The sequence below is a fragment of the Lygodium microphyllum genome, chromosome 14, assembly GCF_053477565.2.
Source record: "Lygodium microphyllum isolate KBCC chromosome 14, Lygodium_microphyllum_v1.1.10, whole genome shotgun sequence".
NCBI classification, from domain to species: domain Eukaryota; kingdom Viridiplantae; phylum Streptophyta; class Polypodiopsida; order Schizaeales; family Lygodiaceae; genus Lygodium; species Lygodium microphyllum.
In genome coordinates, this window is record NC_141148.1 from 109,572,896 (window position 1) to 109,583,764 (window position 10,869).

A 10,869-nucleotide genomic window follows, 5' to 3' on the forward strand; every position below is an offset into this window, starting at 1 on the left:
CCCCTAAAAAGTCACAAGGCGCACCTGCAAGAGGTTCATCTCCTAGTATTCAGGTGGATATTTCTCCGAGCCCACAAGTCCAGGTTTTTTTTTCTATTTTAATTTCACATAGAAGTATTGCATTATGCATGATATTTTCATGGACTAGGATGCACTTATGCATGTCAAATCCACCTAGCTAAACACAATTGAAATAAATTGGCTATTTGAAATTTACTAGAATTAGCTTATGATATGAAGTTGGTCATTGGTATTTTCAATAGAATGAACCAAAAAAAAAAACATAAGTTGTCTACGCATTTTAGGACCTTATCAGTAAGTTGCCTTTTGTGCATTTCAAAATGATGGTCTAGAACACCTATTGCCTATCTTTACAAGGTCGAAATTATTAAAGTGCACCTTTGATTAGGCATGGAAAGATTAATGGCATGTCGTATTTTTAGATAAATCTTCTTTATAATGATTCATTAAGGAAGTCATTATCAACCATAGAAAATAGTAAAGCATGGAAAAGATTCTAAGGGCTGCATGAAATAGGTTAACTCTAGCTTCAATGGGCATGAATCTCATTTAACTACGTACTAGTTAGGAAAAGGTTGCATGTTGCACATTCATCGTACGAAGAATTTCATTCATCAAAAGTTATATTTAGGGAAAGACTGCATGGTTCATTTAAGCATTAAATCTTAAAAGCTTAGTGGCATGATTCGTGAATGCAAGTCCTAGTAGGATCACTCGTTCAAATGATGAAACTCGGATTGAGTTGGAATCCCTAGGATTGAACGTTGTCGGCCTAGTGCAATTAGGAATGGGTCAGGTAAGATGACACCCTAAACCTTGCTTCTTGTCTAATCATAATTCCTTGACCAAAAAACACCGTTCGATGGGTGAAATGATCCCATGGAATACATGCGACACTTGTGCAATAAGTTGCAATGTCGCATGGTCTTGTGGTTTGATCACAAGGGAGTTGCCATTCCTTGGAATGAGGTTGGCAAGTTCTTGCACAAGTTTAACTTGCTAGAGGATGAGTAGTCATCCTCTTATATCACCTTCTTGGGAAAATTTGCCAAGTTAAGGGAGTTAGGTATTTGCTTGGGAATAAAGGATCAATCAATAATTGGAGCGACATGGTCGCCAGGATTTACTGTTAATAAAACCTAAGGTATTGGTTAAGTTGGGTTAATAGGATATGGCCCTAACCCAAGGACAAAAGGGTGAACAAACAAACCCTTGAGGATCTTGCCAAGTCACAATTGATCCCGGATCGAATGCTGGATGCATTCGGAGAGAAAAATTCACTCCTTAGCAGTTGGCCAAATAAATGACCACTAGAATTAATTATGCTTGTAACAGTTTAGAGAGCATTGTTTGCATTGTTTGCTCAAGGAACCAAAGGACAGAAAGATATTTAATGCTTTAGGTTGAAGGCCTGAAGGGAGAGGCAGCTTCAGTTACCCCCGACTGTCTGCCTGGCCCTAACATCGACGCTAGTTGCCATTTAGGAAAATGACTATTAGGGAAAATCCTGATTCAGGTTGCGGTCCTAAGTGGGAACGGTTGAAATACTTCCGCTATGTGGCAAACGCAAAAAGTCCTAAATCGCAAACCCTGTAACATTCCATTGAAGTGTCGAGCGGAGCTTTCTAGACTCTCTTTCCGATGGATTGCTAAGATGTGTCCTGAAAGGGAACAGGTGGACACGTTACAAAGACCAATTGGAATCTCCCCCCATGCCTTGTATAAGCGCTCCACAAAGCATGTATTTATAAATTTATTCAATAGCCCAATTTTACAATTAGCATGCTTTAGCTTTTGTGTTTGCTTTTGTCCAAATAAAGAATAAAGCAGTTGGGTGGCCCAAGTGTCAAGCTATGCCCAAATACAATATCCAAGAATGAATATTTAAACTATGCGCCCATGTGCATACAAAATAATAAAAATTTGTCAAGTGCTTCAATAAATAAGCACACCTAAATAAATATTAGCGCCATACCTTTAATGATAAGACGTGCACCCATAAAAAATGATAAATTTTTCTAAGTAATTTGAATATGTACTATCGTCCAGTGCTTTCCAATGCCAACTCCGTCTACTCTACACATCAACTGAAGCATTCACAATTGTTAGAAAATAATAAAATTAAACCGACAAAAGTGAATACCTAGCAGTCTTTCGCTACAAAATAAATAAATAGGTTGGAACTCTATTCTAACCAACAAGTTGGAGGAGGAGCTCTGGGAAGCTTAGCAAACACATAGCATAGTTCTTGTTCATTGTTTGGGGACAATGTCCAAGATGTTGGAGGAGCTCTGGGAAGTTTAGTAGAAATTTTTGCATTATACTTCTGGGGAGAAGGCTTGAGAATAGTCATATCAATTGGGAAAGAATTAAGAGAGAATATGTCTTCTTCAAATTCTTCTTTACTTTTACTGCTCCCGATTATCTCCTTGTGTTTACCTTTGTTATGCAACATGTAAAGAATATCTTGATTTCCAAATCTTTTTTCTTTAAGGGATTTAATGAACCACAAGAAGAAGTATATGATAGTTCATTGTCTTTACCTTTGCTAGTATTGTGAGTTGGAGATTCCAAATCTTTTGTCTTTAAGGGATCACGAGAAGAAGTAAATGATAGTTTCTTGTCTTTACCTTTGCTAAGATCTTGATTTTCCAAATCTCTATCCTTCAAAGAATGTAATGGAACATAAGAAGAAGTAGTAAATGGCTCTTTGATTCTCTTTTCGAGAGTAAGTAATCTCTTCTGTTCTTCTAGCTCTAAGGCTACCTTCTTCTTCAAATTTTCTATGTCCTCTTGATACCTTTGGGCCCTCTCTTCTCGTACTACTTCTAACATCTCCATGGCATCTTGGATGCTTTTCATCTCCCCTTTTGCAACTCTTTGTATAGCACTATTAGCTCTTCATTCAGTCATTGCATGATCATGAGAGCCTGCGTTTCTTCAACAAGCTTTGCTTGCTACCTTTCTTCTTTTCCTTCCTTGGCCTTGAGCTCCTCCTTTAGCTCATTTATTTCTCTTTGACACATGGCCACTTGGTGGGTTTTTTCTAGTTAAAAGGCTACCGTAGTCTCCTTTTCAGCCTCTAACTCAGTAACAACTATTTTGTTTTCTTCTTTTTCTCTCTTAAGCTGTGATAGAAGTTCCTTAACATAGTCATCATAGTTCATGGATGAGGGTAATGCAGTGGGGGTAGTGGTTGTGGATGTTTCATTCTCTATCTTTTAGGATCGTTACTTGAATCGCATCTGTTGTTAGTATTTTTGTCCCTATTTTCCGAACTCCTTTATCTCCCTCCTAGGCCATTTCTTTATTGACCAAAAACTACACCCAGGCCATGATGTTGTTGGCATCGACTTTAGGTGTAGAGACTTGGGTGGTTGTGGTTGTTGGGGTGGTCGCCACTAGGCTGGCTAGAAGTGGGTGCAACAAGCCTTTACCCTTGCCCTCTGTAGCTGGCGATGTTAAAGCCTCTAGCACTTGGGTTCTAGAACTTGGGCTTTCGTCTCTACATGGGCTCATGGCAGCCAACTCTTCTTCCCTTGAGTGTTGCTCTATGGACATGTGTGTTGCTAAAGCTATGTCATCCTCTTCCTTCCTCCTCAACTCTTCATTTTCTTCATCAACTTTTCTCTTTCTCTCCTCTTTTGCCTCCCTGGACTCCCTTTGGGCCTTGAGGTAGTTAGCTCTTTCTATCTTCCTTCTCTCTTCTTCCTCCTTCCCTTTGGGGGTTTTCTTCTTAGACTTTTTAGCCTCTCCATGGCTAGACCGTGTTTCCTATTCCCCTTCTTCGTCACTCACAATTCTCTCACTGGATTGCTCTTATCTTAGTGGAGAGGGAACATGTTTGGCATTTTTCCAACTCCCTAATCTTCTTGTGCTTTCCCCAATGCCTCTCTGATGATGACCATTAGGACCCTGCCAAATCCAATGGTTGAGGCCTTAGATGATGACTTCTTTCTCCTTGCCTTAGAGGCTGGAGACTCACCTCCTGCCCCACTCGTCTTCCATCTATGGCTAGTGCTTTATCTAAAGTTTCTATTGTCTTTCACATGAAGCCATTCAAGTTTACTTCGTCTAGTTATTTGGCTGCAATGATTTCGAACATACTATATGTTGATCCAGCTCATCAGTGCATTGTAGCTATGATTGGAGAACAAGGCATGGACCATCTTCTCTTACAGCTAGACTTCTGGATCTGGGATATCGACGAGACTAATGCTATCATTAGTGTGGACCAAAATCTGTTCCATTCCCAACATATCAAACACATCTCTTCTAGGTCATCTCTTGACCTTATTGGGTAGGCCCAACGCTCTCTCCACCAACTCAGGGCTCAACTTGACCTCCACCTGGTGGGTTTCCTTTTCTTCATGCACAGTTACGGTGCCGCAATTCTTATTGAAGGTTTGGAGGAATTTGCGCACTTCTCATAATCCACAACTTGCCTTCGACTTTCTCTAGGCACTTCTACATATTGCATTACTTCACTATCTATTCTACAACTTATTCTTCCATGGCCACATCTTCCAAGCTCATGACATGCCTGAATCTAAACTAATTGAAGGCCCTTGTCTCTAGTGACAGGCTGTAGTTAGCTTTCTTTTCTTCCGAGAACCAAAGTTTGCTGCTCTTCTCATGACCTACCATTGTGGGTCCTTGCCATAACACCACAACTCACAATTAGTTTTCTTAAGATAATGAGTAGAGAGTGATTATGCGCTTATAGAAAAATGAAAATTACAGAAATATAAATTTTCTTCACAATTCGCACAATCCAATGAAGATCCATGATAATCTTCTTAAAGTATGTTTTTCCACCTTATCCCCTCCCCCTTTGGAAATGAGAAAAATCCTTCCTAGGATTTGAGGTTGAAAGGTTAAGGCCATTCAAAGCATGCTAACGATGTTTTAATTTCACAAGAGCCAAACGTAGAAGTTTAGGTTGTACTCCATGTTAGCATACTGGTCCATGTTGACAGGTTAGCGGATGCTTACATGAGTGATGTAGGTGAGGACATCTAGTAGGAAATCACTACAGTCTATTCTAGTGGTCATGTGTAACTCCTCCCTTGTTTTCAAAATGAAATCTAAGTAGGGGTGATGCATGATGTGCTCTTCTAGTGGCCGATTGTGAATGGTGGTCAACACTCTATAGGAGGTTGCAGCTATGTAATTTGGGTCATATTTTGAGGTCATGATTGCACGTCTATGCTCAGTGTTGGTCATGATTTGGTAGCCTTATTGCTCCCCTTGAAGTCAAAGAGCATACCATTTTTGCAAGAAAAAGGATTCATTGTCATCCAACTGCTTCAACTCAATTTCTTGGTCAATGGTTGGCGAGGACCGTGCCCTTGTCATAAGATGTAATGAGGCATTGCTTGCGTGCTTGTTTGGTTGTACGAAATCTTAGTGGCAATGGGTTTCAAAGCTTCCTGGGGAGCCTTAATGAATAAAATTCTGATTCTTGCCATGAGAAACGCAGCATACGTACCTCCGTTTCTAAAGGATCATCTAAAAGACCTAGGTCTACTCGGTCATAGCTTGTAGCAAGTGTGGTACATGTGGCATCCAAGCGTCGAAGGCAAAAAACCAAGGTATCCCCCATATTTTTAGCTAATTCTTGAGGCCAAGGTAGGAAGTGATCGTCGTTCGTGGGAGGGTTTAAGACTTGCCAAAGGCTAGGGTTTGACTGGACTCCACAACTCAGCAGTAGCTGGTATTTACAGGGTTGTGGTTGCTCTTGAGTATGTGGTTTAGCCTCTTGTGCGCTAAGAGTGGTTTGTGATTTTGACATTGTGTTGCTAGATGTTTGTGAGGCTTTATAGGCACTAGCAGTGCTAGGTTGGGTTGGTTTGGAGTCAACAAGTTGCGGTTTCGGTCGATAGACCTGTTGAGGCTTTGCAGGCTTAACGGTGTTGGGCTCTATGGGCTTTGTATCTTGAGTCTTTTTTGCGACTTTAGTGCTTGATCTGTCATGGGGCTTTGTGTGGTCCAGTTTGAGGGTGGAATTTGAATAATGCCATTGGACCTCTTGGTTTTAGGCACCCATATTAAGGCATTGCCCTCATAATAGCCTTGTGCTTTCAATAAGGTCTTGGGGACCCATCATAGCATGAGCATTTATGTTAGTGTGTATAGTTTCTTCTTTGCCTCCTAGGTTTTGAGTATGAGTTCCTAGGCTTATGAGGTCTTGTTTCTATGCTTCTAGGACATATTCCTTGATGTTTAGGCACCAAATTCATCTCTAGGTATCAGGGGCCTTAGCTTTGATCTCAGCGATTTGTTGGCAGTGTGGCTTGGTAGGTTGTGACAAGTCTCGACCCCCTCCTTACCCTTGGTGGTTGGTTTCTTTATATCGATGGCCTCGCAGGCTTTGATGGAGCCGCGTTGTCGAAGGGTTTCGAAAGCAAAGAAAAGTCGTGTCTACAGAAGACCTTGACTAATTTCAGGATAGAAGTTCAACAAATATGCGAAGAGGACGGGCATTTCCAGCATACGCATTCCACATTATTATTCAATGCCTTATCTTTGTTGGTGTCTTTTAGAGAAGAAAAGATCCCATTCTCTGTATTCAAATAGCCAGTTCTTTTAACTTGACTTTGCTTAACTAGCCAATCTGAGACTGTCCTTACAAGAAGCACAAAAACCGTGTCAAGTTTAACAGCAACTTGAATGTGCAGAACCAGAAGCTTATTGTATTCAGTTAAAGTCTAGAAAAGCCTCAACATTCCATGCTGTCCATAATCAGTAACTGCTAGTATTCGAATGGCAAACCTTGGTGAAAACCATGGAGTTTATCTACAATACACAGTCTTGTCAACCTCTGCAGGTATGGATAAAAACCAGATGATCCTCATTTGCAGCAAATACCATATTTCCACATCACAACAACAGAAAACACTTCTGTTCGATGCGTTTAAGTTTCTAACATCTGTTTAGCATGAGTGTTCCATTTTTCTTATCACTAGTAGAGGCCCAACAAACTCCATTGAAGTTTATTAGAATCAGTATTACAGCTGCTCTTGAAGGCTCCAAATGTGACCAGCACCACTCGTTTTGACAGAGAAACTATAGGCAATCAGGTTTGTTTATATATGCAGAGATAAAACTGATCCTGGCATCCTCTCTGATAGCCCAAACCTCGTCTCCTTCAGTCTGTAGGCTGAATCCTACAGCCTCTAGCAATTTCACTCCACCAAGAAGGAGATGTTTGTGCTGCGGAATGTGTTTAGGACAAGTGGATCTGCATCATAGAGCTTTGCCTTCTTAATAGATATGGACTGGATGATCTTCACTACCTCTGAGAAAGCAAGCAGCAGCAACATAATCAGAGCTCTTTCTAAGAAGCCATCGTGCTTTCACATGGTCATAGCAGCCATGCTTTCTGTCCAGAGGAAAGGGAAAGGGACCTTTCCTTTTGAAGATTGGATCTTCTTCTGCAGTATGATGACGGCCTCCCTCTCGCTTCTCCAGCCCAAGCAGAAGCTATCCCATTAACACCAACCTCATCTTCTGGTGTGGGTACACAAGGAGGATTAAAAATCAGCACATCCATTGCTCCAGCTACTTGTTTTTCAAGTCCCGAGACAAGATCTGCAACAATTACATCAGCATGGACATGGTGGACTTTAAGGGTTGTGATTGTGGTGTTCACTGCAGCTTCACTAGTATCTGTAGCCAGAAATTGCACCTTTCCTTTGGTATCACCAAGCATAAGTGCAAGAGATGTAATAACGTAGCCACTACCGCATCCAACTTCCAAACACAAACTTGGCTCCAATTCTCTCAGATTTGTTTGATCAGCTAGAAGAGCATCAACAACTGCAAAAGAGTCATCACAGGGCTCATACATCTCAGGGTGGCGTCCAACAAGGTGCAAGTCTGCAGTTTTTCTTTGAGGGGATGAAACCGCAAGGTTTAACTTTTCTGGTAATCTGCAAAGATGCAGTGGTTTTCGGGCTACAATAGCTTCCACATCCAGAGATACTTCCATGCCAAACTCAAATATTAGAAAAAACTTCCCGAAACCGAAGCGCACCGCAGCAGGAAAATTGACGACGATGATGACGAAGACGAAGCGACGAACGACAACGAACGGCGGAAGGCTATGGCAAGTGTCCTCTTCATCATCTTGAGTATCAACGTCTCCTCCCTATTCACTTTCGGCATCGTCTTCCCTTTCTAATCTGCTTCGAAAAATTCCGTCTTATCCCCTTAATTCTCTCCTGCGTAGTTGTTATGCCGAGGTGCATTCATTCTTTCAAACAGTGTCATCACAGGATCCGTGCCATGAGTCTACAACCCAAGCTTAGTCCGGTGCCATACGAATTCTGTGAGGAATCCCCTTCCGTCATCTTCTTTGTTTCCCCCTCCAATCCTCCCTCTTCCACGATTTCAGAGCACTCCCCTGTTTTTCCTCTAAGCTCCCTTCCTCCTCGTCCCTGTTTCTCTCCCAATCCTCTCTCTTTTGCATACGACTTCCCACTCAGTCCGCGCTCAGAGCTTTTTTTTTTAGAATTCTTCCATCGTTCTCTTCCCCTTCCTCTGTCTGCACTCCTCCTCTTTTTCCCCCCGATTAGCTTATTCCTTTTCCCCAAAGCGCGGCTCCTTTCCCCTAAAGTGCGGCTTTGTCCCAGAAAAAGTAAAAACTCTTGAGTGTTACACAAAAACCACCAGCTTAATGACAGGCCCAACCTCGAAGTCGCGTAGATTAGAAGATCTCAATATTTCTTGCCAGCAGCAACCAAAGCAATATGGCTGATGAGATCCACCACTCGGTTGCTGTAGCCCCATTCATTGTCAGACCATGCCACAAACTTCATAAATTTGTTTTGTTCAGAGCAATGCCTGCCTTTGCATCAAAGATGCTGGACCTCTCATCTCCAACAAAGTCGGTAGAGACCACATCATCCTCTGTATATTCAAGGATCCCTTTCATTAAGCTTTCAGACGCAGCTTTGACTGCTGCCTTAACTTCATCATAAGAAGCATCTTTTTTTTTAGTTGGTAAGTCAAATCAACAACTAAAACATTAGGAGTCGGAACTCTAAATGCCATGCCAGTCAACTTGCCATTTAGCGCAGGTAGCACCTTTCCCACTGCCTTTTGAGTTGCAGTAGTTGCATAGACCTTAGTCATCAGACCCTCAATAATTCCAAACTCTTGGCGTATAACCTTTGCAAGCGAAGCTAGAGAGTTCGTTGTACAACTGGCATTTGATACAATTTGCATCCCTGGTTTGTATTTTTCCTCATTAACACCCATCACAACATTGGGGAAACTGCAGAAGGTGCTGATATGATTACTTTCTTTGTAGCTTTTAAAGCACAGACAAGTGTGATACTATCCAGAGAGATATCCTCCTCGTGCATTTGTTTGAATAGTTGTAATGTCTTCTCTCCTTGACCCAGTTCAACATAGACTGAAAGCAACCCTTCATGCTCGCTACTATACTCATACGCAGAGCATAAATGCAATCACAACAACTAAGTATGCACAAAGTATCAAATTGCACACACAACTTTCGGGTGGTTTTCACACCTCGAATGCGCAGCAATACGACATCCACCCCCTCTAATCCTGTGCATCCTCCGGATGGGCCAATTACCCATGATCGTTATCATCAAGATCCACAAACAGATCAATCTCTTCGTTATGCATTTCCGGTAGATCAACAAGATTATCAGCCATATCATCTGTCTCTTCCATTGGAGTTTCTTGTCGTTGCTCTTCTCTTGAAAATTCTTCCAATGCATAATTCTCATCATCTCTTTTCTTTAAAATCTTGATTCTTTTTCCAGCAATAGGCACTCTAAGCACTGTCCCATCCAATTCAGTCAGCTCATATGTTGCATTATCAAAAACATGTCTGACTATGTATGGCCCAAACCATCTTTTCACCATCTTCCGAAGTGCAGTATGCTGATTTTCAAGGCTACTATCAAAGACCAATACCCAATCTCCCTCTTCTATTGCTCTAGGCCGCAAGCGATGCCTGCTATCAAACCTGTCCTTGTTCCTTAGTCTAGCAACTTTCAACCTGTCAATAGCTAGCTGAATATCCTCAGGTCTTCTCTCCAACTGTCGAATCTGAAGAGCTAAGAGCTCCTCTCTCGTCAAATCCTCCTGCCAAGGTAAAACTGACCAAGTCAAAGCACAAGTCTCAATCGGCATAACAGGTTTCTGACCATACATCAACTCTGCAGGCATATATCCTGTGGTAACACTATGAGTCGTACGATCAGCCCACAAAGCAAATGGTAGAAGTCTCGGCCATTCTCCAATCCGTCCGCTGCATGCTTTGGCTAATGCTTTCACTATCGGCAGATGCCCTCTTTCACTCTTCCCATTTCCCTCTGGATTATATGCTGTGGTTAGAGCCAACTTGATTCCTAGCTGAGAGAAAAAATCCCTAGCTTCATCTGCATCCAATTCACCACGATCCGCAGTGATCTTACCCACACAACCATACCTGCAGAAAATTTCCTCCAATAAGAACTTACACACTGCACTAGTGGTCTTCGTTCTCAAAGATCTGCCCTCAACATGATTTTATATTGGTAAGATCCTCTCTAGCCAAAACAATGTATCTCATCTGCCATAGACCCATAGGCATGGTAAGCAAATCAACTACCCACTTATAATGAATGCATAGCGGATAGGTCGGATGAAGCTTATCTCTATGACGCACTACTGAATACATCTGGCAGTCTCTGCAAGTCTCAACAAAGTGAGAAACATCTCTGTACATGCCTTTCCACCAATATTTCTCCCTGATTTTCTCATAAGTAGCCCATACTCCTCTATGACCAGCCCAAGGACTCTCATGAAACTCCCTCATCACCTGTA

General features: G+C 41.8%; 1 protein-coding gene and 1 pseudogene across 1 annotated transcript; both read right to left on the reverse strand.

The window, feature by feature from the left end:
• Positions 1-227: 227 nt before the first annotated feature.
• On the reverse strand, positions 228-8,105 carry LOC148025974 (uncharacterized). Its single transcript, XM_087692034.1, has 2 exons — positions 7,476-8,105; positions 228-324 (listed from the first exon to the last, which is right to left on the reverse strand). Exons 1-2 carry the CDS (start codon positions 8,012-8,014, stop codon positions 228-230), a joined length of 636 nt encoding a protein of 211 aa, XP_087548160.1. The 5' UTR covers positions 8,015-8,105.
• A 734-nt stretch (positions 8,106-8,839) lies between these two features.
• Positions 8,840-9,285, reverse strand: LOC148025975 (glyceraldehyde-3-phosphate dehydrogenase, cytosolic pseudogene; annotated as a pseudogene).
• Positions 9,286-10,869: the final 1,584 nt, after the last annotated feature.

Excerpts from the sequence above, each read along its gene's own strand:
- LOC148025974 (XM_087692034.1), bottom strand. The coding sequence starts at position 8,014 with ATGGAAGTATCTCTGGATGTGGAAGCTATTGTAGCCCGAAAACCACTG. Across the intron at positions 325-7,475 it reads GCTGGAGAAGCGAGAGGGAG|GCAACTTACTGATAAGGTCC; the intron begins GCCGTCATCATA and ends AATGCACAAAAG.